At 39.4% G+C, this 26803-nt stretch overlaps 1 protein-coding gene across 1 annotated transcript in view; it reads left to right on the top strand.

Moving 5' to 3' along the window:
* The window catches only part of GRXCR1 (glutaredoxin and cysteine rich domain containing 1), a 298219-nt gene extending 281090 nt beyond the window's left edge, over positions 1 to 17129 (top strand). The window contains exons 3-4 of the mRNA XM_072944647.1: positions 6000 to 6065; positions 16832 to 17129. Of these exons, the coding sequence (XP_072800748.1) occupies positions 6000 to 6065; positions 16832 to 17011 (246 nt within the window). The 3' untranslated portion in view covers positions 17012 to 17129. The remainder of the gene's footprint in view (positions 1 to 5999; positions 6066 to 16831) is intronic.
* The last annotated feature ends 9674 nt before the right edge of the window (positions 17130 to 26803 follow it).

Here is a 26803-nt window from a genome sequence, read left to right as displayed (position 1 = left end):
CGTGACCTGAGCTCAACATCTCTCCAGGCCTTGTAGTGATTAACTGAAAGGCCTGGGACACGTTCTTTATCCTCTTCAAATTTAGTTTCTTTTTTAAAAATTTTTTAATTTTTTTTACATTTTTCATTGAATTATAGTTATTTTACAATGTTGTGTCAACACTAGAAAGTGTAGAGCACAATTTTTCAGTCATATACGAACATGTATATATTCATTGTCACTTTTTTTTGCAATGAGCTACCACAAGATCTTGTTTATATTTCCCTGTGCTGTACAGTATAATCTTGTTTATCTATTCTGCATTTCAAAATCCCAGTCTGTCCCTTCCCACCCCCCGCCCCCTTGGCAACCACAAATTTGTATTCTATGTCTATGAGTCTGTTTCTATTTTGTATTTATGTTTTGTTTGTTTGTTTGTTTGTTTTAGATTCTTCATATAAGCGATCTCATATGGTATTTTTCTTTCTCTTTCTGGCTTACTTCACTTTGAATGACATTCTCCAGGAACATCCATGTTGCTGCCAATGGCATTATGTTGTTGGTTTTTGTGGCTGAATAGTATTCCATCGTATAAATATACCACCTCTTCTTTATTCAGTCATCTGTTGATGGACATCTAGGCTGCTTCCATGTCTTGGCTATTGTAAATAGTGCTGCTGTGAACATTGGGGTGCAGGTGTCATTTTGAAGTAGGGTTCCTTCTGGACATATGCCCACGAGCGGGATTCCTGGGTCATACGGTAAGTCTATTCCTAGTCTTTTGAGGAATCTCCATACTGTTTTCCACAGTGGCTTTCCTTGCTTCCCTCTCCCACTCTTAATGATTTAGATGTCTTCTTTTACAATTTTGTGTTTATTCTTTTTGTAATTCATGGCAGTTATCTTCTTTCCAGTTATGAGTTTCTCATTTTTATAGCATTCTGCTTCTTTTCTATTTAGGGTAGATCTGTCAATATTTCTTTTAGCATGGGTTTAGTGTTGCTAAACTCTTTTAGTTTTGGCTTCTCTGTGAAGATCTTTATCTCTCCTTCTATTATAAAGGATAGCCCTGCTGGATAGAGTATCCTAGTCTGCATCTTTTTTTCATTCAGGACTTTGAATACATCTTGCCACTCCCTTCTGGCCTGTAGTGTTTGTGTAGAGAAATCAGCTGAGAGCCTTATGGGGGTTCCCTTGTAACTTACTCTTTGTTTTTCTCCTGCTGCCTTTAGGATCATTTCTTTATCCTTGACTCTGGCCATCTTGATTATGATATGTCTTGGTGTGGGTCTGTTTGGGTTCTTCCTGTTTGGGATCCTCTGAGACTCCTGTACTTGGATATCTGATTCATTTAGATTTGGGAAGTTTTCAGTCATGATTTCTTCAAATACCTTTTCAATCCCCTTTGTTCTTTCTTCCCCTTCTGGAACTCCTATTTTGTGTAGATTGGCATGCTTTATATTATCCCATAGGTCTCTTATATTGTTTTCATTGTTTTTTATTTGTTTTTCTCTCAGCTGTTCTGATTGGGTGCTTTCTGTTGTCCTGTCTTCTAGGTCACTTTTTCTTTCCTCTGCATTATCTAGCCTGCTTTGTTCAGCCTTTAGGTTAGCTCTCATCTCAGCAAATGAATTTACTAATTCTACTTGATTCTTCTATTTTATAGCTTCTATTTCATTTTTGACATATTTTATATCTTTAAACACTATTTCTTTTAGTTCATTCAGTACGTTGATCACTCCTTTTTTGAAATCTTGATCTAGGAGGCCATCAGTGTCTATTTCCTTGATCGTGCTTTCAGTGGATTTCTCTTGATCTTTTGATTGGGAGTGGTTCCTCTGCTTCTTCATATTGCTCATATCTCTCTGGTACTGTGGCTTAAGGAGTATCAGGTAGCTAGTTCTCCTGGAGACAGTGTGCTCTTAATGATTTTATTGAGAGGTCTTTGTGTCTTCACCCTGTTTTGCGAACTCAGCTTGCTGTTTCCTGAGGCCCTCTGTTGGAGCCCTTGTCTGTGCTGCCCCCAGTGGCTGTCGGCTAGCAGATCGTGCCCCCTCCCAACACTGGGTAAGGTGCTGAGCTCTTACCTGGTGGGCTGATGGGTCACTCCCCCTCCCGATGCCGCAGTCAGATACTGTGCTCAGGCGAGGCAAGTGGGTGGATCACGCCCCCTCCCAGCACCGTGGTCAGGTGCTGTGTTCCTGCCAGGAAGGGGGGTGGCCATCCATCCTCTCCCGGTGCGGGCGCTCCACTGCTCTGTGCAGCTGCCCGCTCCGCCTCGGGTCGGCACTCTGAAGGCAGGCTCGGGGAAGACCGTGGAATGGCCCCACCCCTGCTCCGTGCCAAATCTCAGCTCCTTGTTTGTCTTGGCAGCGCGAGTTCTCTGAGGTGCCAGGGCAGAAAGATCCTATCTGCCTTGGGCTGTAAACAAGCTTCAGTCCTGCCCAGGAGATTGCGGAGCCCCCAGGTGTGGATCAGGGCTCAGCCCTGCCCCCGCCCGGGTGCTTTGCACAGGAGGAGATGGCGGCTGTGGCTGACCCCGCCTCTCTTCTCACCAGAAGCACCAGTGATGGTGACGCAGGTCTGAGGAGACAAAGGCTACAGCGCCCCTCCCCTTAGGGCACACCAGCCTTGTTGCTTTGCTTTTTTTGCAATTTATGGGGGACCGAGGTGGTTCTGCTCCGTATCCCCTCCCAGCCACGGTGCATAGCCCCAGCCCTCCACCCGGCTCTGGCAGCCTGTCCTGGCCCCAGCTGCTGGCTCGCATCTCAGGCTGGGTGTCCTGGGGACCCTTTGTGCCCATTTAACTCAGTTCTAACAGTCAAGGGGTGCTCGGGGCAGGTCTGAGCCTCAGAGGCTCCCCCTCCATCCCGCTAGCCTCTCCGTTGGAGGGGGGGAACCCAGCTAACGAGCGCCAGTCCTCCTTTGCTGCTCCCTCCCCACGGGACCCATCCCACACTGTTTTGCTATTTCTTCTTTCTTTTTTCCTTTTCTCCTACCAGATTTTTGGCATCTTTGTCTTTCAAAGAGGGTGATGTTCTGTCAGAGTTCGGCAGGTGTTCTGGTTGGCTGAGTAGGTCCGTAGATGTGAGTTTTGTTGTATTTGTGGGAGAGGGTGAGCTACAAGCGTCTTTCTACTCCACCATCTTGCTTCTTTCTCCAAACTTTAGTTTCTTCATTTAAAAAATTGCTGTAATAGTGCTTACTTAGCACTAATGATTAAAAGGGCCAATGTCTGTAAACCACTTAACACATCACTATTATCATTATTTTCAGGATGGCATTGATTTTCAGAAGAAAAGATTCTAAATTAATTGAAGAATATACTGGAAATATTTCCATAGGTATCTGGGCAGTCTTGGTAAACTATGACAAACAATAGAATGATTAGTTAATTTCTACTTGCATGGAATTGAATGCAGAATTTTATTTAAATAGTAACAAACTTAACATGTGACATTCTTAGCCAAATATTCTCAGGAAAAGATTGTTTCCTAAGAATGTTGATATTTAAGGAAATACGCTCTTTTTTTTGTGGACACAAGGGGTTTTATTATAGGCCAAAGAATCATTGGAATGCTTTTGATAGAAAACTATAGGGAATGAGATCTCTGGAATATGTAAATGCAGTGCAGACAGGTCAGGTAGAGACTTACCCTGGTGAATGTCCCAGGTCTCAGGATGGGAGGAATCCAATTTTTACCTAAAACTTGCTGACTAGGCTGAGATCCCCATCCTGCTGCTGGTGCTTAAGAGTAAGGAGGATGCCATTTGACTTCCTTGTCCTTGCTGGAGGTTCTTGCTCCTGGGTTCAGCAAGGATAAGGTCAGGTGGAGGGTGGGGATGGGGAACGCTGTGTGTAAGCATGGGGTTTTGCCTACTGTCACTGCTCTGGATGAGACACAGGGACCAGAGGGCTCCTCTCACCAGCTACAGGTGGAGCTGTGGGTGGAGCCACATTAAGTAGCTGCAGTGAGAAGGATGGAGATGCTCAGCTCCCAGGTTTTCTCTGTTACAGAGCAGAGCCCCCCCCTTAAGTGCTTGGTACACCAGCTGTGCACTAGACCCCCAGGTGTCTTCAAGGGAAGTGATTCTCCTGTCTTTAGGTGCATTGCTTGATGTGAGCAGAGCCTGAGTTTCTTCTGAAACATTGAATCTGCTCCCACAGTAGTGATGGTGCTGGAATGATCTGGCAGAGGCAGAGCAGATTTCACGTATCTAAGAAGGGTAGTGAGACTGTCCTTTCCTGGCCTATGCGTGGTATTCTAAACAGTGAACCAAGACACCTGCTAAGATAAGAAGTTTGCTGGGGAGCAGATGAGTGATAGCTGCTCTGGTACATTCATATTCTTTGGAGTCTCAGGGTACATTTTCTTTCACTGAAGAAAAATGTGTCACATATTCTCCTTACTGCTTAGTTCACGTACCAAATTCCCTGGAGGCATTTCCCATTTTAGCTTAGCTAACTCTTGAAAGAAATAGAATGTAGCAAAAGTAAAATATTGCCAATATTACTATGTTTTAAGCTTTAATGTTTTGTTTTGGTGCTTTCTTTGCTTTGTTCTCATCACTCTAAGTGGGTCGTGTCTATATTCCTGGCAAAGCCACCGACAAATAAAAGAATATAATCTGCCTGTTTGGGCTACACATGTTCCCTGTATCCCTGTGTATTCATCTATCACTGTTTTTAATACAGCAAGTTGGCGATCTCAATGGTGATTAAGATGATGTGTGTTATATAAAATAAGCTGAAGTCAATGAAACCCAGAACTAAAGGCTCCTGAACATTCCGCCGGAATTGCCCACCCTGTCTTTAGCAACCTCACCCAACCTTCAAGGTCCAGGTCAAATGTCTCCAGCCTCAGAAAGTCTTCTCTGCCCTCCATGAACACATCTTTTTTTCTCCATGCTGTGATCTGGCTCATCCTTTTCCTGCACCACTCATTTGGCAGTTATTTCCCATTCTTCATTGTGGATTCCTTGGTTGTGTGCTTAGAAAAAAATACATTGTAACCTCCTAATGCTCGAGACATTTAATTTTTTTAATAAAATATAATTTTATTTCCACCCTGCCCAGCACAAATCAGAACCCAAAATGCATGTTTTGTGTGATGATGTTTCTCCCTGTATTGTTGATTAGTTGAGCACCTATTCTGTGCCGGGGGATATGATGTGAGAAAGACACAGCTGATCTCCGCCTCTGACTAGAAGTAACTTCTTCCTTCTTCCGCTTCTACAGTTGCATGTTGGGAAGTATAGTGGGGGGATATAAGAAGAGGCTGGAAAGGAAAGAAAAGTGGGGTAGTTCAAAGAAACACGATGAGCGTTGGAAAGCATATACATTGTCCCCGTTCTCATTTCCACAGTAAAGTTTTAAAAGTTGAAAACACTGGCTCTGGAGTAAGTCCCTGCCTGGGTTCACATGCCCACTCTGCTTTCTCTCTGGGTGACCTTGGAACTGTTACTTAACCTCACTGAGGCTCAAGTTCTACCTTTAAGAGTCCACAGCATCAAATTAGATGAGGTTGGGTGCCTAGCTCACAATACCTGTTTAATTACTGTGAATGGGTATTAATATTATTATGATTATTATTAGCAGCTATTATCTTTACAGCATGACTCTAAGGAGAGCATGTCCAGGGTTTCTTGGAATAGTGGGGAAGCAGCCCCAGCTGGGAATTTGCTCAGAGGCTTCCTTTCCCCGGTGGCTGGCTTAGGCTCCCTGAAAAAGTCTGAAGGGTGTGCTGGAACCTTCCATCTCATCTGACAGCTATGGGCTTCCCAGCTCACCTCCTGCTGGCAGGCGTCCTCTTGACCACAGTTAGCCTTACTAGATGGGAGAATATTCGAATGAAAGCAATGTCATCTCCTCTTTGACCTCCTGGTTCTAAGTTTACTTAGATCTGAAGGGAAAAATCCTGTTCAGTATTTTGTGGGTTAAACTTTCTTGGCTAGAACTTTGTTTTCCCAGATACTAATGAAATGGATTTTCTTTCTCCCCTACCCTCTCTTGTTAATAGGGTGCTGAGAAAATTTTGTCAATGAATGAATCAGGAGAACTGCAAGACCTCTTAACCAAAATTGAGGTAATTGTGCTTTTAGCAACTTATTTTTAGTAATCAAAATGTTCAACACATTCTGATGATAATTGAGTTTCCCTAATTGAATTTTTCCCTGCATGTTCTTAGAAATATGTAACAAGATACGTGTAGCAGCTTTAATTTGCTACCCCCTGCCAGTAGGTTTGCTCCAGCTCCAGTGGCTTTACTGCTAGTGTGTAACAACCTCGTAGTATTAGGTGGGAACTCCAGGCAGCTTTATCAGAGCCCAATTCTCTGTAACAGAGATGCTGATGAGGTGCTTCAAGTCAGGCCATTGTCTTGAAGCACATACACAAATTTTCATTTAAATTATTTCATTTTCACCACGGCCCAACTCATTATTTCTAAAGATTACAGAAAAATTGATTTCTCCCAAGGTGCACCTTTTAATTTTGTTCCTATACTTATAATGACAACATCTGAGAAATACTTATTTAAATATAGCATATGTCAAATCAGAATGCAATGAGGAAGCCCTTAATACCTCTCTGCTCAACTATTTTATCAGCCTATTTCTCTCTATGTGTAGGATAAAATATATATATATTTTATAGTCTGAACTAGGACACCTTGAGGGTGAAAAGGGTGCATGGATGATTATCCTGGGACAGCCAACATGAACCAAGACGTTCCCCGGTGAACTACGCAAGGTGGTTACGTGGTGTCTGTGTGCCACGACCAGCTCTTTTTGGTCCAGTTTCCTTTGCTGACCTCACTTCTGATTCTCTCCCACTCCTTCCACTCTGTGGTTTATTCCTGCCCTTCCTTTGTGCGAGCTGCTCTGTCTGCCTAGCCTGCCCCTGTTCCAGTTCCTCATTTCCTTCTACCATCTTCAGGGCCCACCTGTAGTAACACCTCTTCCCCACATTATTCCTGATTGCTCCCTACTTTGAATTCCTGTATCTCTCTTTTTCTTGGGTACTTGTAAAGGCTTTTAATTTTTGTATTACTTTCCTTTGGGTATTTGGTTCATACCCCAAATGAACTCTATGCTCCTTGGTTTTAGGAATCATGTTTTACTCATATTGTAGTCTTGCCCAGAAGGACAAACACAATGAGAGTGTGTACTTGATAACCTAAAACTCCTTTTGGCAATAACATCTGTGTAGATGGGGTCCCTGTACTTTTGTCCCTTTACTCCAACTCCATGAAACTATCCATTTGGGTTAATATGTATCTTTTTAAGTCATTTAACTTGGTTCATGTGTATTCTATTCTCTGCACATTTTTATATATTTATACAAATAATGTTACACAATATACCTAATGGTGTTTCAAATTATTTTCTCTAGGCACTTGTGTTTAAGAGCCATCTATGTTGCTATGTGAACATTGACTCCATTTCTTGTATCTGCTGCATACTTCTCTATGATGGTGCTGTCGAATAGAACTTTCTTTGATGGTGGAAATGTTTTATATCTGTCCTAACCAAAATAGTAGTCACTGGCTGCGTGTGGCTATTGAGCACTTAAAGTGTGGCTAATGTGACTGAAAAACTGAATTTTTAATTTTGTTTAATTTTACTTGATTTAAATTTAAATTCAAATAACCATGTCTGGCTAATGGCTCCTGTTTTGGACAGAGCAGCTCCGTGAAGCCCACCCACTATTTTTTATCTATCCACCTTCCCCAGATGCCTTCCAATTCCTCTCTCAAACAAACAATGCTGTAAGGAACAGCCTTGAACATGTTCCTTTGTGGATTTCTCTGAGAGTAGAAATTGCTGGATAACAGCTTATGCACCTTCTGAGCTCTTCAGGTAGTGCCAGATGGCTCTCCATTATAGTTGTACAGTTATCAACACTCCCTCCTGCAGAGAAAGGGGTGTCATGTGTTCCCACATTCCTGACAATATTTTACGTTGTTCTATAGTTCCTGCCAGAGTGGAAGGTATAGAGATACATTGCCTTATCATTTTATGTTTTTCCGGTTACCGTTGGGTTTGGGCATTTCAGTGTATGCTTGTTAAATTTTCACATTTCTTCTTCTTTAAGATGTGTATTCTCATCCTTGCCCATTAAACGCCTTGGAATTGTCTTTTTGTTGTTGTTGATGATGATTTTTAGAAGATCCTTCTATACTCTGGGTATTAACTTTTTGCTGATTTTAGCCATTGTCAGTATTTCCTTCTCTCTCTTCAGTTTCTTTCATGGTGTCCTTCATCCAACAGAAATCCTCTGATATAATCAAATCCACCACTTTTCCTTATGCTTTGTGCTTCTGAGCTTTTATTTATGAAGTATCCTTCTGTCTTAAGGTCACAAAGACATTGTACTACATTTTCCTCTATTAAGTTTATAATTTTCACATCTAGTTATTTTCTTCATGTAGAATCCGTTTCTATTATCTTACATATGATTAGTTAGCTTCAACATCTATTAAATAATCTATTATTTCCTTATTGCTTGTTATTACCAATTTCATATTATAGGAAATCCCCATATCTACTTGGGTCTTTTAGCTTTCTAATCATTCCATCGATGTATTTGTTTCTTGTTGTACCTGGTATCATACTGTTTTTATTTCAGTGGTTTAATAGTATCATTTAGAGTCTTATACAGTGAAGTCCCTCATTACTCTTCTTTTTAAAGATTGATGACTGATTTAGCTATACATGGACTTTATTTCAGAATCTATAATTCCTCAATTCTGCAACTTGATTAACATCACCATGCTATATATTAACATAACCTCTCTCCTTTCCTTATCTCAAAGAATTTTGGAAAGGAGATTGTATGCTCTTCATTAAGTCTGTCTCAATTCTACAGATGACATAAATAAGCCACAAACATTTAAGACTGTTCTTAATGTTGAAAAGAATGGTATAATACTGGCTTCTACCATTAGTAGGAGTTGGAATGTGCTATAACTCTGTTGGACTACTTTGCCCATACAACAAAACTAGAGAATTTGCAGCTGTCCAAAAAAGCCCTACTCTGCCTGTGAGGGTGCTGGGGTTTAAAGCAAATCAACCCAGGCAAAGGGATTAGCCCTGGAGAAGCAGCTGGAAGAACCAAGAAAGTGGAAAAGACAAGATTCAGATCCAAACCTCATTCTTGGCTTTTGGCAATGAAGCCGGGTTAAGTGTTCCTGAGGCAGGAAACACTGGAGTCTTTACTAAATGAAAAGTAATATTCTTGGCATTGTATGTATTAAGTTATTGAAACCTTGCAATAATTCTGCAAGATGTGTTCTGTTATTACTCTTGCTTTACCGATAAGGGAATGGAGGCCAAGAATTAATTCATTTGCTCAAGACCTTACAGATAGTGTTTGATTCATGGTTCTAATCAGTCTACTCCATGATCTTAACCATGAATCTATGCAGCTGTCACTCTCAAATTAACTGATGTAGGTATCTGGGAACTTTGATCATACATGGCAGAAACCAAGACCCAGGTGGGGTGTTTACTGGGAGGTAGACAGATTACTAGGACCAGGGAACAAACTGGATTTTACTTGGCTCTTATACTAGTAGTGGCATCATGGAAGATGGGTAAATTGATGATAACTTCAGAGAGAAACCAGACAGCTCTACCAAAATCTAATTTGCTGTTACTTGGGTGCTGCCTCCTAGACTTTAACTGCCCTGGTCTTTGTAATTCAAGCCCCAGTTTTCAGCAGTTATAATGGAGAGGAAAGAGGCTTAGTAGTTGCAATTAAGTTATCAGACATGGTATCAGCAAATCATTTCAAGTTCTCTGGCGCAAGAATCCTAGTACACATCCCACACAAGTGAAAGCTGCTCCGGGAAGCTGAGTGGGCCTGGCTCACTGATGAAGATTGTCAGTGGCCTCAAACATCAGGAGTTGTCCAAAGGCAGCAGAGGCTGGTGAAATACGGCAGTAGCTGGTATGAGACTTGGGTGCAACAAGGCTAGCTGCACCGGTGGGGATTCTGCTCCTGAAGCAGTTTGCCAGGGATCCTCCCAATAAAGTATGAGTTCCATGTGGACCCAGATTCTCGTCTGTTTTGTTCTGTTCTTCACCTCTAGAGCCTAGGATAGGAACTGGGAAATCATGGGCACCTAATAAACATTCGTGGAGTGAGTAGATGAATAAATCTTCTTTCATCCCACGTGTTTTTTTTTTTTTGAGAAGGCAAAGCAGTTACTTGATGAAAAAGAAGAGAAAAGGAATTATTTTATGCAAGAGAATGCTTGGATGAAAAGAGTGAATAAAAACACCATTTGGGGGTAAATTTTATTTATTTATGTATTTATGTATTTATTCACATTACTAAGCAGGCTGAAGAGCAAAAGCAAAGAGGTGTCTAAGGATTCCCCCCAGACAATAACCAAGATGGCAGCTGATCCTGCTGGTGCCCACACGGAGACCAGGCGAGCCCCGAGATGTATTAGCAATGTATTGGCAGGTACTGAATTAAAGATCTCAGATGGTAGAGAAACTCTAAGTAAGCTTTGGATTTGCTATTTTTTTAAAACATAAGCAAACATTTTGTTGTCATTGCTAGTGAGGTTACCAACATAGTGTCCAGTTTCTGTACTTTTTTTCTTTTAAAGTCTGATTTGTTTTTCATGAAGAACAGGGGTGAGATTTCCAGCTACACGCTGAGGATGCTGGCCGTGGCTCCGGCTGTCTAAGCAGGGCACTGGAGCTATCAGAGACTGTCCTGACCCTCCCTGGAGAGCACCACTGAAGGTGATGTTCCCTCTCTGTGGGGTGCACGGCCACGGCACGTTCAGAGACTACAGCAGCAGAGTACCACCTACTCACCTGGGAAATCAGGCCATGCTGCCTCTCTCTGAAATTGGAACATCTTTTTAAGTAAGGTTGTGGCAGTATTCCCGCTCGGTCAGTACTCAGACTCATCCATCAGACTTACACACACTTAGGAATATAAGCAACACATTTCCTCTGGGTCAGCATTTTGTTCAGTGGCTTCTTTCCCAACTCTACAAATTGAGGATACTAGAAATCCTAATTATCAGGAAACAGTGCTTATTAACAGCTTGGTCAGACAGAGAGGTGTTTATTAGGTGCTTAATGAGCATTTGCTGAATTAAATTGTTGAGTACAGTTTAAAACAAAATACATAGAGGTGAATCTTCCAGAGGTGGGATTATATGCCAAGTGTGCAGTCTCTGACAATCTGCTCCACCAAGTAGATCTGCCTCACAGACAATCTAGATGATGGGGTTTATGGCAACAGAGACTCAGATAAGTTGCCTCCTGTTTGGCAGAATACTTAAGAGACTTTCTAACTCTTCTAAAGTACGATTGGATGATCTGCGGTTAAAAATAAGAAGTGCGATCGTTTCTTGATCTTGAAGAAGACTCTGAAGACTCTTGATCTTAGCATCCTCGTTCTATGGTAGATAACAGCAAAAACTCTTTCTATTGATGACATTTAAATTTGTGATACAAAGGAAATCCATTGGACAGTAATTCATGAACTCCACCCTTGTTCCCTCGTCCCCTTGATCCTCCGTTAGAGACACAGGAATTCTTGTGTGCTTCATTTCAATGACTGCAGTATGGAGTGGCCTTTCCAAAGATCACAAATCAGTTTTCTAAAATAAAATTAGTATATAAATACTAAAAGCAACATTGTCATTTTTAAAGGGACCCACAAACAGACCAAGACCATCCTAAAATAATGTCGTCAGAATCTCTGCAATGCTATGAGGTCTGCTTTGCACTTGAAGAGTTGTTGAGAAGATTTGATGAGTTAACTCATGTAAAGTGAATAAAGCATTGTCTGGTACATAGTAACCACTTAATATGATTGTTAGTCATTATTTCAGTAATAAATCTTTATTTTTAGCTGAGAGGAAATAAAGAGAACAAGGAAGTCTCTGGTTCACTGCTATATCTTCTATGCCTCGCACAGTGCCTGGTAACGTGGATATATTTTTGGAATAAGCCCACTATATATTTATTTTTTAAAAGCCCCTTGCAATCTACCTCAGTAAAGTCAATAAAATAAACAGACAAAAAAAGTGTCTCACCAAACATATATGAACAGAAACAGGTAAAAGAGGATGCTTTCTTACTCCTTTTTTCTTGAACTCCACCCCAAAATGAATGCCTCTGCCCAAACCACTCTTCAGATGAGGGACATTCCATAGATTCAGTACTTTCTAGGGTGCTATTTTCAACCAAGTCTGCATGGGTTCTGGCTTTACTGGACACCAGGACACTGAAGAGCTACCCTAGATTTCTTTTTTTTTTTTATTTTAAGTTTTTGAAGGGGGGGGTAAATCATTTTATTTATTTATTTACTTTTAATGGATGTACTGGGGGTTGAACCCAGGACCTCTTCCACTGAGATATAACTTACCCCTCTACCCTAGATTTCTAAATTGTTGAAGGTCGCAGTTTCTGTAGTCAACCTCTTCACTGAAAGTGGAAATCTGTTTTGTTGCTACTAATAATGGCTATCGTTAACTTCAGTTATTATTCCTTCCTCCAACCTAGAACATTGTCCAGGTTTGGGGAATTTCCTAGCTCTTTTTCCATCTTGCACCGAGGACAAAACTGTCTACTGAGCAATTGGACTTAAAACAAAGGAGCATCTCACGTAAGCCAGATCTCTCTCCTTGTTGGAACTCTTTTAAATTGGAACCAGAGTTCCAGTATAACAAAAGCACACTCTGAAGGAGATGGCTAGGAGTGGCTGAGTTATCTACTGTTACTAGAAGAACAAGTAGAATAGGTTGTACTGGATGATGTAACAGGAATAGGATTCCTGGAGGCTGATAGAGCACTGGGGGAGCCTTGGTGGGTGCCCTCGAGACCCACTCCACCCCCACCCCAACTTCTGCATCAGTCACAGCATTCATCCTTTTAACTATTTTGCATTTGGGGAATCCCATGTAGTATATTATTTGGGGAAAAAAATGGATGTAAGTGAAGGTTGAAAACTACTGTTACAGAGGAGAGAACATAGAATTTGCTCCAATTTCCAAATTTGAAATTCTCTGGTGACCTGAACATTTCTTTTATTCATTAAGAGCCTTTATTTCATCATTTGTGAAATGAAGTAGTCTCTACTACATCAGGTTGGTGTGAGGATTGGGTATAGGCTGTAAGGCTGTGTAAGCCATCCTTTTCCTCTCCCGGGCTTATGGCTGACAAAGCTAATTTCTCTTGAGAATGGAAGTGGCCTCAGAATCTTTCCAAAACACCAGAATTCACATGGGAATTGAAACACACTTACTCTCCCTTTCTTACAGTAGCAAGACCTTAAACCATAAGGCTAAGAATAGAAGTGTTTAAATAAAGTGACTATATGGATGGTAGAAAACAGTTGTGTCATGTGACCACATGCAATTTAGCTTGAGGCAGCAGTCAATAAAAGTCCCTCTAAGTAATGATTCATCAATGAAATAGTGACTAATAAAAACTAACCTTTTTGAGTGACTAATATGTGCCAGGCAGTGTTCATAAATTAACTTATAAAATTGTCTCTACAACCCTTTAAGTAAAAGACAGTTCTCATCATAGCATTGCATAGATTCTGATGACACTATTTTAGGATGACCTTGGTCTATTTGTGTTTCCCTTTAAAAGTGACAATGTTGTTTTCAGTATTTATACATTAATTTTATTTTAGGAAATTTATTTATTCTGAATTATGGACAAACTATTAAGAAATGGTAAAGTCATCAGACAAATTTAACATTTGATATTTTGGCCCTTTGAAAGTAATCTTTGTAAGTCATAATGCAGGCCCATGATATAAAGTAATGTTACTGAACCAAACTTGGTTCCGCTCGCCCACCAATCTGCTGACACTGGGTTGTGATGAAGGAAAGTATAGCATTTAGCATAAGGTGCTGAGCAAGGAGAATGGGGAGCTTGTGCTCAAAAGACTTGAACTCCTCTGTGGCTTTCAGGGAAGGTTTTTGAAGACAAAGTGAGAGAGAAGGTCATAAGGTGGCTGATCAGCTCATGGACATCCTTCTGATTGGCTGGTGGTGAGGTAATAGAGTGGTATTTCAGGAGTTAACATCATGAACCTTCTGGTTCCAACCAGTCCAGGGTCTACGTGCTGGTGGTCAGCATGCAGTGAACTTCTTCCACTTGGTAGGGGTCTTAGTCTCTGCAAAAACAATGCAATGATACAGCTCAGGATTTTATCTACAGCAGTTGAGGAGGAACTAAAGGTCCTTGAGTTTATTTTATGGCTAAACTATTATTATTTTGTCTTGCTTGACTGCTTTCCTTTGTTTCTGCATTTTCTCACTTCTCTGATTAAATTTGCTCTTTAGAATTCAGGGAAGGCCTAGGGGTCTAAATCTTTTCTATGAACAGGAGGTGGAGGACGCACTGAGGAGGCGGGAGTCTGTCCTCAGGAAGGACCTGTAGGGTCCTGCTCGGTTTCAGTAATTTTTTAATTTCGTTGCATCATCATTTGGAATTCCCTGGGTTAAGAGCCTGGTGTCTGGAGTGAGTGGCATAGCGAGGGAGTGAGTGTAGGAAGCTTCCTAGCCCTCACGTTCATTCTGGCTTTATTGTTCTTTGCTTGCCATTGTAAATATGTTTATGGGAGAACATACGCTATTCAAGAATTTGAAAACATTGAAACATTATACTGGGTGTAAAGATACTGAAATGATTTATACTGGTTGGTAAATAGTTGCTACTCCAAGACTCTCAAGCATCTCTCCTCTTCCCTGACTGCAACTCCCCTATAAGGGTTGTCAGATAAAATATAGGATGCCCACTTACATTTAAACCTCAGGTAAATCATGAATAATTTTTTTAGTGTAAGCATGTCTCATGAAATATTTGGCACATACTTATATAAAAATTTATCTGTGGTCTATCTGCAATTCAAATTAACTGGGCAACTCATTTTTTTAATTGCAGAATTTGACAATCACACTCTGCTTGGTACCCAGGTCTATTTATAATCCAGCACTGATGAGTGAAGTCCTGGACTTCACTATAAGTCCTTTTTTCCAGGCCTTAAGCAGTCCAGCATCTGTTCTGATTAGTTGGTATTCTTTTTGTACAACTCATTAAATATTTGGAACATAACCTCTGGCATGGCTCTGATGCATGTCAAGGGTATATATCTACCTTATCATATTCTTTCTAAAATTTGATAAGAATACCATTACTTATTAAATCTCTTATATTTTGCTTTTGGACTATACTTTTTCTATCGTTTTTATTGTTTTTACCCAAAGTTATTTTTCCTACAGACATTTTGATATAATGCAAAATTGTAAGTCCAGTACATCATTTTTGGGTCAAATTCTTGCACAAAGAAATGACAAAAAACCCATCTACAAAGAATCTAAATTGCTATATATGATCTAGATCTAACTTTTTGGAAGAGCTTTGAATCAACAAACGTGACAGTGTTCTTTGTGTCATTCAGATTGGCAACCACTACTTTTCATCAAAGTAATTCTGTGCCACTCAAAATGAGATGTGACATGGATTTTGCGCTCTTGATGTAACAGCTAAGTCAAACTGTAATTGCAAATGAATCTTGCTACATACAGAATATGCACATCTGAAAAGTGGTCTGGGAATATATAAATTATAAGGCAATCATACAGGGTACTAATTACAATAAAATTATAGTTTTTCCTGGGGAAAAGTTTCTTACTGGGGAAATGGTGGGTTAAATCTAGTTAATCAATTTCCTTTTCAGCTGGATTTTTTGAAGACTTTAGTAAGTAAGATTGTGAACCTCGAGAGAAAAGTTTTATGTATGTCTAAGTATGTAAGATATGTTTGAGTGTGCTTGTGTGTGTATGTGTTTGTGTGTGTGTGCAAGTAGCTACATTTCTCAAACTTATTTTAGCAATTATTCCTGTCACAGACAGGACTGCAAACATTACTGCAGATTCCTATTTTGCAAGTCAAAAACTCGATATTAACTCACATTCTCTTTGTATTCATTCCTTAATGGCTCCTAATTTCCCCCCAGCAGATGGTTTGGGTGGACTCCATCAAAGGTCACATGCTCAAAAAATTAAATAGAAATGTGTATGGATACTTTTCAAAATATCCTTAACATACTTTTTAGTTAATTTCATTATACTATAATGGGTACTTTATGTTTACTTGAGGTGGAAAGGCTGATAGCTATGATGGGAAGTTTTATGGACTTGGATAAATGTCTTAAGATGTCTATGACTGTTTCTTTAAATATAAAACAAGGACAGTGATGCTTGAGTAGCTGCTTTACAGAAGAAGGTGTCTGTATATGTGCAGAGTAGGATGAGGGAAGAGTCATGCATTTGAAATTGCTTTTTTAAAAAACAAAGCGTTATTCACATGTGTGATATGATGATGACTCTTCAGTTGACAGTGGCTCCTCCACACTCCAGCTTTCTGTTTTCTGACTTTCTAGACTCAGTATTAGTGATCTTATGCTGTAAACAAAGACACAAAACTGTGGAGAAGTGCTAAAGGGAGAGTTACAGTATTTTCCTTTAATACGAATCAAGTCTCCTAAATTGCTTGGCTCCCAAATGTGGGTTTTCAGAAGATGGATTTCTTGAAGTATATGCCCTTTACCCTAATGTACCAGCCTTTCCAGACTGGGCTCATGCTTTTGATGGCCACCAATGAGATAAGAAAGGGAACTTCAGCTAGCCTTTCCCTAGGCTGTATCGCACACTCATGGTCGGTGATTTCAAGTCCGCAGCTATGATGTGCCGGTACCGTTGTGTGACCATCCCCAGGACAGAGAGATGGGAGGGCTGAGTGAGCCATCAAGCTAACACATTTTCTACCCTCTCTTGTCCCCCTGCCATCTATACAGAGGGTGCAGCATCCACACGAGTGTCCCTCCTGTGGAGGCTTCGGCTTCCTTCCATGCGCCGTCTGCCACGGGAGCAAGATGTCAGTGTTTCGAAACTGCTTTACAGACTCTTTCAAGGCCCTGAAGTGTACGGCTTGCAACGAGAATGGCCTTCAGCGCTGTAAGAGCTGTGCTGGTTAGACAGAGCCGCCACGCAGGCGCGCCTCGTTTCATTGAATGACAGCAATAATGTGATTTGTACTTTTTTTTTTTAAATGGTTCTGTTTCTGGATTAATCAATAAACTTTGTTTATTATAATTTCCTCTGTTTGGAATTTTTGCTGTGACCACTTTCATTGATTTATTAAATAAATGTTTATTCAACAGCTACAATGTGCCAAGCCCTGTGCCAGGCCCTGGTTTCTAACTGGAATTAATGGAGGGCCCAATAAAATTCCAAGATATCCCCAGTATGGTTCCCTAAATAAGTGTTTGATTTTCTAAAGAAAATATGAAATATAGCTAATGGTGTCTGTTATGATGCCACACTATTGTCTAGGGAAGAGGGTGCTGGTTGGTGGGAAGACAAGTTATCTTACTTAGTAAATTTTCTTAAAGCTGTAAAATCATCTTGGAGCTGATGATATTAATGAAAAATCATTGATGTTACCCAATGAATGTCTTGGTGATGAAGCAAAAGTGGCAGAAGATTTATCTGGATTTATTTTTTTAAATATCTGTTTTGTACTACGGTCACTGAAAACCCTCCAAAAAGAAGTTATGTCTCTTGAACTGGACGGAAAATATAACACAGTTTGAACACACAGTAAACAATGTTAGCAAAGTGGACAAAATGAAATTTTGCTATAATTATTAGCTGATGCCTACCTGTCCATGTCTGTACTCTGATGGATTCCCTTATGGATGATTTTAATAAGACACTTTCACAATATCTGTGATAAGGTTATAAAAGTATTTTACATCTTGGTTTTGCAAAAAGCTATACATGTTTATCAAGTGTTTTCTAATCAGCCAGGCACAGCAGAATATACCATGTTTATGGATAGGAAGATAGCATTTTAAAGATGTCTATAGTTTCAATGCAATCTTATTTAAAATCCCACCAGATTTTGTGTAGAATGTGACCAATAATTCTAAATTCATATAAAAATGCAAACAATCTAGAGTGCCCAAGAAAATTTTGAACAAATAAAATAAGTATAGACAAATAGGTCCATGGGGTAGAACAGAGAATACTGAAATAGACACACACATTCACATCAAATTGATGTCAGTTTGATTTTTGCCAGTTCAAGGGATGGGGAACAGAAATCTTTTTTTAACAAATAGTGCTGGAGCTACTATATTCCTGTGTGGGAAAAAATGACTTTGAAAACTTCTACTACTACTACTGCTGCTGCTGCCACTACCAGCATCTGGGGCTGGAGACCAGGGGTCCTGCTGAACATCCTGTAAGACATAAGGCAGCACCTCCCCTTGAGAAAGGATTGTCCAGTCCAGTCAATGGTGTCAAAATTGAGAAACTATGGATGCTAAATGCTAAATTCTCTGGGTGCTAAAATGCTAAAGCTCAACCAAGAGAATATCTTCACAATCTTGGGGTAGGCAAAGATATTTTGAATAAGTCACAAAATGTTTAAGTATAAAAGATGATAAATTGGACTTAATTCAAATAAAAATCTCCTTGTTAAAAGAAACTTTAAAAAAATGAAGAGGGGAGCCACAACCATGAGAAAATATTCACAGTACAAATATCTGCCAAAGAACTTTTATCTAGGATATACATACATATATATATAATTATATATGGTTATATATATAGTATATAACCATATGCATATATAAAATTTTGAAAATTCTGAAAAATCAGTAATAAAACAATCTAATAAAGAGGTGGGTAGTAAACACTTCACCAAAGAAGACACATGGATGGCCAAAAGCAAAGGGACAATATATATCATTAGACATCAGGGGAGTGCAAATTAAAGCCACAATGAGACATTACTACATAATATTTAGAATGGCTAAAACTTTAAAAGACTGAAAATATAAAGTGTTGGAGTGGATATGGCATAACTGGAATTCTCCTATCTTGCTAATGAGAATGCCAAATGGTACAACCACTTAGGAAAACCATTTGATAATTTCTAATAAAGATAAACATATGCTAATTGTATGCTCAGCAGTTTTACTCCTAGTTATTTCTTCAAGAGAAATAAAAACATATGTTCGCATTGTATAAGAGTTTCATGGAAGCTATATCCATGACAGTCACAAAGCAGAAAGATTTCCAATGCCCACTGATAGGACAATTGATAAGCAAAATGCAGTATATTAATATAGATACACACTATCTAGCATTAAAAACAAACAAGCTATTGATTCTAGCAACATAACATGGATCAACCTCAAAAACATTTTATGAATAAACTTAACCAGATACAAAGGATATGTACTATGTGATTCCATTTATATGATGCTATAGATAATAGGTAAAATGAATGCACAGCGTGGTTGCCTCACAGTGGGGAGGGGATAAGAGGAGGAAATTAAATGCGACCGGAACTAAAGCAGCGGTACCAGTTACGATTAGTTGGCAGTACATTTCCTCTCTATCAGGAAAGGGGAAAAGAGTTTCTTGTATCAACGAACAAGTTTCTCATCACAGTTCCAACGTGGGTCTGAGATTCCACTAAGTAGTAGGGCTTATCTGGAAACTCCCGCCTACTCAGGTCTTGGGCTGTGTTTCTGCAAACCCACCCATAGCCCCAGTGTCCTTTTGTCCGGGGCTGCAATCAGGGTGGAGAATTACAGCAGGGCGAGAGATTCCGGTTTTCAGGCCCCATCTGAGGGGTCAGAGGACAAAACCTTTCTGACTTTGAATTGTGTTCACGAGGCATTTGTTTTGGATTCTGTCTTTTATTCTTTTCTTCCTGTGTTGGCACAGAATTAAAGCGTCATGTTTTCTTCCGGTTATTTGCAAGCCTCTGAAGAAGAACACCGTGGAAGAGTAATGAAATTTTTAAAGAAATCGCAGACATCTTGCGGAACTGCAGAAGTTAACGAGAGTGACAGGCTCAGAAATGAGCTCATCGTAGGCTTTCTGAAACAAATTTGTGTTACCTTTCTGAGAGAACTTGGTTTAGACACTTCACATTTATCTGTTTTAGTTTTATAAAATGTAAATGGGAGGTAATTATACCTGCTGTATTTATTCCACACTGTTGTTGTGCGGGATTAATTGGAATATAGGAAGGTACTTTAAAAACAAAGCACTATACAGAGGCATGGAGTAATTTCCTAATTACCACGAAAATTATGCTTCAGCAATAAATCCTTTTACCGCCCAGATAAGGAAACGAACTAACATGTATTGGACATCTTCTGTATGCTTGGCTTTTTTAGAAGGTGTCTCATTTATCGTCCACAATACTGTGAAGAAATTGTGATTCAGAATGTTAACTGATTTTTCTGAAGTCTTGAAATGTATCCTAATCTGTTGTGTCTTAGGCGTCCCTGTGAGCTGCCTTTATTTCTGGTATAAAATGGGAAATCTGTCAAGCAAACACCGAACTTGCCCAAAGATAAATACCTACGTAAGCAATAGAGTTGAGATGCAGAGAAAGTCTGTCCTGTGCTTCTGTGCTCTCATCACTTCCTCTCTGCAACTAGTCACTTATTTCAAAAGCCAGGAAATGCAGGTTGTTGGCAAGGGATACACAGTAATGCAATCAGGCTATGAAAAAATTTTCAAAAAAGATTAAGAGGGGAAATCAAAAGATGATACGTACCTAATAACATAAATACATAGTAATTTTTAAATCATCTTGTCATCCTTGTCTTTTTTTAAAGCATAAATGATTAGTATATTGATTAGAGTTTTGTCTGGTCTTTCATGCACAAACCTCAGACACAGTAGAGAAGTTAGTCTGCAATCTTTCAAAGCAGAGTGGAAAATTTAAAGACTCTTCTGCTAAGCAGTCTGAATATAATATTCTTTAAGATTTTGGCAATTGTTTCTCCTGACCTTTTGTAGTTTCCTCGCGTAGAAAAAATTTGACCGTAATTTTTTTGTTTGTACTTGATTCCACGAAGTTATTTCTAAGGCATTAAACTTAGTTTTCAAAGAATAAATGTATTTCTGTTTGCTCATATTTAGCCAGGCTGTGTAATATTTTGTTATAATTAATGATTACACTTAATTAAAATAAATATTATTTAGTTACATAACTATACATACAATTATAAACACAATTATAAGGCTAACAAATTTGTGAAGAAACAAAACTGACTCTTGGGAGATATGTTTGTTTGCTGTAGCAGACATATGCAGGCAGAGAGGAGCGTTTTTCCTGGTTTCAAGCATTCAGCAGGCAGGAGGCATCAGAAGGAACGTATTACAGAGGGAACGGGGGGGGGCGGGCATCTGCCTACCTTGAAAGTCTGCGAAGTGAAACTAAGAGAGCTCTAGCTAACTGACGTCTCAGTGACAGTAGCCAGGGGAACTGTTGATCATATGCTCAAGGTCATTCATCATCACCTTCCTCAACACCCTTCAGGTTTGTCAGCAGCTGGCTTAGCTACCGGCATTTCTAAATGCAGCCTGTGTTTGGACACTCAATTACTTTAGAAGATACCTTGTTCTCTGCAAGGGTGAAACACTTCCACAGCTGCCTCACTTAGAAAGAGACAATCCCTTTCTGTGTCTGGCTTATTTCACTTAGCACAACGTCCACTGCATGAGCTCACTTCTATGTGGAATCTAAAAAGTTAAATATATAGAAGCAGAGAGTAGAATGGCAGTTACCAGGGTCAAGGAGGTGGGGATGCTAGTCAACAGATGCAAAGTTGTGTTTATATAGAGGCAGTACGTTTTAGACATTTAATGTATAGTGTGAATAGCATGATGACTATAGTTAAGGATCCTGTATTGAACACTGGAAATTTGCTAACAGAGTAGATTTCAGGTGCTCTCACCACACGTGTGCACATATACCCCACTACCCGTCATGGTAACCATGTGAGGAGATGATGTGTTAATTAGCTTCACAATAATAATTTCACTACATGTATGCATATAAATCATCATGTTGTACACCTTAAATATATACAATTTATATTAAAAATAAAATAAAATTTTAAAAATTAAAAGTCTTACTGAACTTACTGACAATTTTTGCTTTACTAGAGGGCATTGTAATGAATTCCTATCAAGAAACACTTTTTTTAATTGACGTATAGTTAGTTACAATGTGTCAATTTCTGGTGTATAGCACAATGTCCCAGTCATGCACATAAATTCATATATTCATTTTCATATTCTTTTTCATTAAAAGGCATTACAAGATACTGAATATAGTTCCCTGTTCAATACAGAAGAAATTTTTAAATCTATTTTTATATCTAGTGGCTAACATTGGCAACACTCTTCTTTAGAGAACCATTGGAAGTTCTTTGGTGGGAGAAAAAGAATTTTCAGCTATGTGGAGTATCCATGTTTCAAAGTGTTATTTCTCTAAGAAAGAGCAACCATTCTGATGGAAACTTTTTTGTTCTGACCTTATTCTGAACTTTTTGAACTTTTTCATTAAACCCAGCACAAAACACACTGGAATATTCAAAATGCCCAATTCAGTAGCAAGGTGACTTTGAAGGGAATATAGCTTTCATAGAAGAATATAAGATGTCCTAAAAGCTTTGCTTATATGTAGCAAAACTGAAGTCTCCTCTTAATATTAATCAATATCTAGAAAATCCATATAGATTCTCTGCACTGTACATGCCTCATTTAGCATTCTGTGTTCTTAAGTGCTTTTTTTTTCTCTCTGTTTTCTATGATCTTAACCTTTTTCTTCCCATCCTCTTGTTAGAGGAATATCAATTATAAATATGATCTGAGTACCCAAAAGAGAGGTAGACAGATCAGCTAGAGAGCAAAATGTTTGCATCATCTAGAAGATGATGCTAGATGCAATGACTATTTTATACGAGAAAAGAAAAATATTAAGACTGATGGAAAATAGTGACCTTTTAAATGTTTTTCTTATAAATGTGGTTGCTTTGATCTGTGTTTTGCATATTGTATATTTTTGTGTAATGCTCTGCATTTGATGGATGAAGACATTGGGAAGCCTGAAAAGCCCCTAGGAGAAGCACGGTTACCAGCTCTAAGGTGCTGGTTCCTGGAAGACAAGATGCCACTCATTGCTCTGAAGTCTACATATTTGCTTTGACCTTTAGAGGTCTGTTCTGAGAGGTTTCCTGTCTGTTGTAGATTTTGCCTGGAGACAGAATTGTCAATATATTTTGTCACATTTTTGTTTTCTGGCTAGGAAATATTATAGCATACTTTATTTTAAGAAAGAGAAATGCATCTGTTTTTTCCAGAACATTCTTCCCTAAGGTAAAATTGCCCATACTCTGTGTTTTTTTCAGTAGTTGCTATGAATCCTTTGCTGTTATACATATGGGAACAGCTGCAGCAGCGTTACCCCCATTACCCAGCGTTCCCACTTTCTTCTCCTTCCATGTTTGCAGAAATAGGAACTGAGGAAAATCTTTGAGCCTATTTATGAAATAGAAGTCTCTGAATAAAACATTTAAGTTTGTTAACAATGTTATTGCGGAAAGCATGCTGGCATAAACCTAATGTAACATTACTTTGATCTTCTTCAACAATTGCCTAAATCAACATCTTCCTTTTGACCAGGGATCAACAGGGAGTAAATATCTCCCACTTAAGAATTTTTTAAGCTATTGGATTTTCCAAAATTCAGGGAGGACATCTGCTTCCTTGAGTATTAGTTGATCATTTAAGTCTTTAATCCATTTTGATTATCTGATTATTCCATTAGTGGCCTGATTTTCACAGTCACGGGTCACTGTGGAAGACACATCCTACACAGTTAGACGACTGGTGCTTGTCACTGCTTACTGGGAAACACTATTCTGAATTCCCATCCAGGCCACAGTAAAGGAGCCAAATCTATACTATTTTTTGGTTCACACTCTCATTCCCAGACACTGTTCTCCAAAGCACAACGGTAAACTGGCCTAATGGTAAAAAAAACCAAAACCCAAAATAAAAAGACCTTTTCTCATCAGCTACATGATATGCTGAAAATATCTCCCCCACTGACAAGAATCTATAAGTCTTTGGTTCTAACCCAGGTTACCCCAGATATCCAACTGAACTGGAGAAGAAATGAAGCTGACCCAAAGATAGAGACAATGATTGACATGGATGATGAGATTCTGATATGAATTTAAAATTAGTATCAACTCACTTATAAAGTTAATCACCAACTCCACACTCTGAAAAATAGTAGGGGAAGGTAAGGGGAGATAAAGTTCAGGGATTAATTGATACATGTAAAGAAACAAATGGAGATAATGGGGAAAGTATAAACATGTGCATAGCTACTCTCATCTGTGTTTTTACAGCTGGTCATGAAACCTGGTTTGTATTTACAAATTTCTTCCTCATCTTATTTCGTGTTATATCTGCCCTCAGTCAGTATCTCTGTGGACTGGGTTCTTTTTCTAGTAGGGTGATCAAAGTCTCTTTCTAGGTTATCTTTTTTTTTGTAATTGAAGTATAGTCAGTTACAATGTGTTAGTTATAATATGTCAATTTCTGGTGTACAACATGTTTCAGTCATACATATATATATGTATATTCATTTTTATATTGTTTTTCATTATAGGTTACTATAAGATATTGAATATAGGCTCCCTGTGCTATATAGAAGAAATTTGGTTTTTATCTACTTTTATATATAGTAGTTAATATTTGCAAATCTCAAACTCCCAATTTATCCCTTCCCACCCCTTTTCCCTCTCCAGTAACCAAAAGAGATTTTACTATGCCTGTGAGTCTGTTTCTTTTGTAGATGAGTTCATTAGTGTCTTCTTTTTTCTTTTTTTAGATTCCACATATGAGTCATATTATATGGTATTTTTCTTTCTCTTTCTGGCTTACTTCACTTAGAATGATGATCTCCAGGTCCATCCATGTTGCTGCAAATAGCATTACTTTATTCTTTTCTTATGGCTGAGTAGTATTCCATTGCATAAATATACCACAGCTTCTTTATACAATCATTTGTTGATGGATATTTAGGTTGTTTCTGTGCATTGACTATTGTAAATAGTGCTGCTATGAAAATAGGGGTGCATGTATCTTTTCAAATTATAGTTCTCTCCAGATATATGTCTAGGAGTGAGATTGCTGAATTATATGGTAAGTCTATTTTTAGTTTTTTGAGGGATCTCCATATTGTTTTCCATAATAGCTGCACCAAACTGCATTCCCACCAACAATGTAGGAAGGTTTCCTTTTCTCCATACTCTCACCAGCATTTATTGTTTGTGGACATGAAAAAAAGCTCAATATCACTGATTATCAGAGAAATGCAAATCAAAACTACATTGGTGTCACCTCACACCAGACAGAATGATCATATTTCCAGGTTATCTTAATTCATTTTGAATTGATTTTTGTATATGGAGTGAGATAAGTTCCCAGTTTCATTCTTCTGCATGTGGATACCCAATTTTCTCAGCACTATTTGTTGAAGAGACTGTCTTCTCCTCATTGTGTGTTCTTGTCATCTTTGTTGAAAATCAATTGACCCTAAATGTGTGGATTTATTTCTGTGCTCTCTATTCTGCTCCTTTGTTCTGTATGTTTGTTTCTATGATTGTTTCATGCTGTTTTGATACTATAGCTTTATATATATTTTGAAATCGGGTAGTGTAATGCTTCCAGCATTGTTCTTTCTTAAGATTTCTTTGGCTACTTGAAGTCTTTTGGTTCCAAATTAATTTTAGGATTTTTTTTCTATTTTTGAAAAACAATGCCATTGGCATGTTGATAAGAATTGCCTTTGGTCCATAGGGGTCTTCATCCATAGGGGTGGGCCTGGAGGCTGTGGAGGGGATTCTGAAGCTTGGACCCATGGGGGCCAGCCTGGTGCTGGGAAATATGTAGCATCTGGGTCCACAGGGATGGGCTTGGTCCTGAGTCTGAGGATGGCCTGGCACGTAGGTCCACAGAGGTAGGACTGGTGGCTGGGTCATCAGAGGGCTGGCTTGGTGCTGAGCAGGCCTGGAACTTCAGTCCTCAGACAAGGCCTGAGTCCTGGGACTCTGAGGTGCAGCCTGGAGCTGGGTCCACAGGTTCAGTCCTGGACTCTGGGTCGACTGGAGTGGGCCTGGACCGACCCGAGGTTCACTGGAGCCTCGGGCTGCAAGGGCTATTCTGACACTGGGGCGTGGTGGGAGGCTGGAGCTCTAGGGCTGGCCTGGTGCTGGGAAGGGTCCAGATGCTGGGGGCTGTGCAGAAGCCTGGCGTTCACACCACTCTTCTCCCAGCCCACAGGGAGGGTCTCTCTTTGTGGTTCACTGCCGAGGGTTTGGGGAAGGGGACGTGGGTAACATGAAACTGGCCTTTCTCTCCTCTTTAGTGTGACTTTTCTTATTTTTGTGCTCCCCTGAGGTGCTGCAATTCCTTACCTGAAATCCTTAGCTCTTGTGAAGGAATTTCTGTACATGGATAGTTGTTCAAACTGATGTTTCTATGAGTGGAGGAGCACTTTAAACTCTTCTTCTGTCATCTTACTGACATTGTGTTCTCTCTCTCTCTCTCTTCACACACACACACACACACACACACATATGTATAAAGTGTATATGTAGAAGTGGTGATTCAATCCTAAATTTTACTTCCTGGTTACAAAAATCATTACTTTTCTAGCTAGAGATTCAGATTATAAATTAAAGCTTTTCTGACACTAGTTAGAATTTCCCACACATGGCCATCAGTCTACACTTAACCTTTTTTTGTTGTTGTTCCTCAGAGAGTGTTAACTCGTGTTAATTCTCCCTCATTTGTCCACTCATCCCTGTTGTCTTGTGTGAAAAAAATGTAATGAGATTTCTAAACGCCCCAGAGGTGGGAGGGTACTTAGT

The sequence above is a fragment of the Vicugna pacos genome, chromosome 2 (genome assembly GCF_048564905.1).
Source record: "Vicugna pacos chromosome 2, VicPac4, whole genome shotgun sequence".
Classification (NCBI taxonomy): domain Eukaryota; kingdom Metazoa; phylum Chordata; class Mammalia; order Artiodactyla; family Camelidae; genus Vicugna; species Vicugna pacos.
Note: the sequence above shows the minus strand (reverse complement) of the source record. Positions and strands in the feature narration are given on the sequence as shown.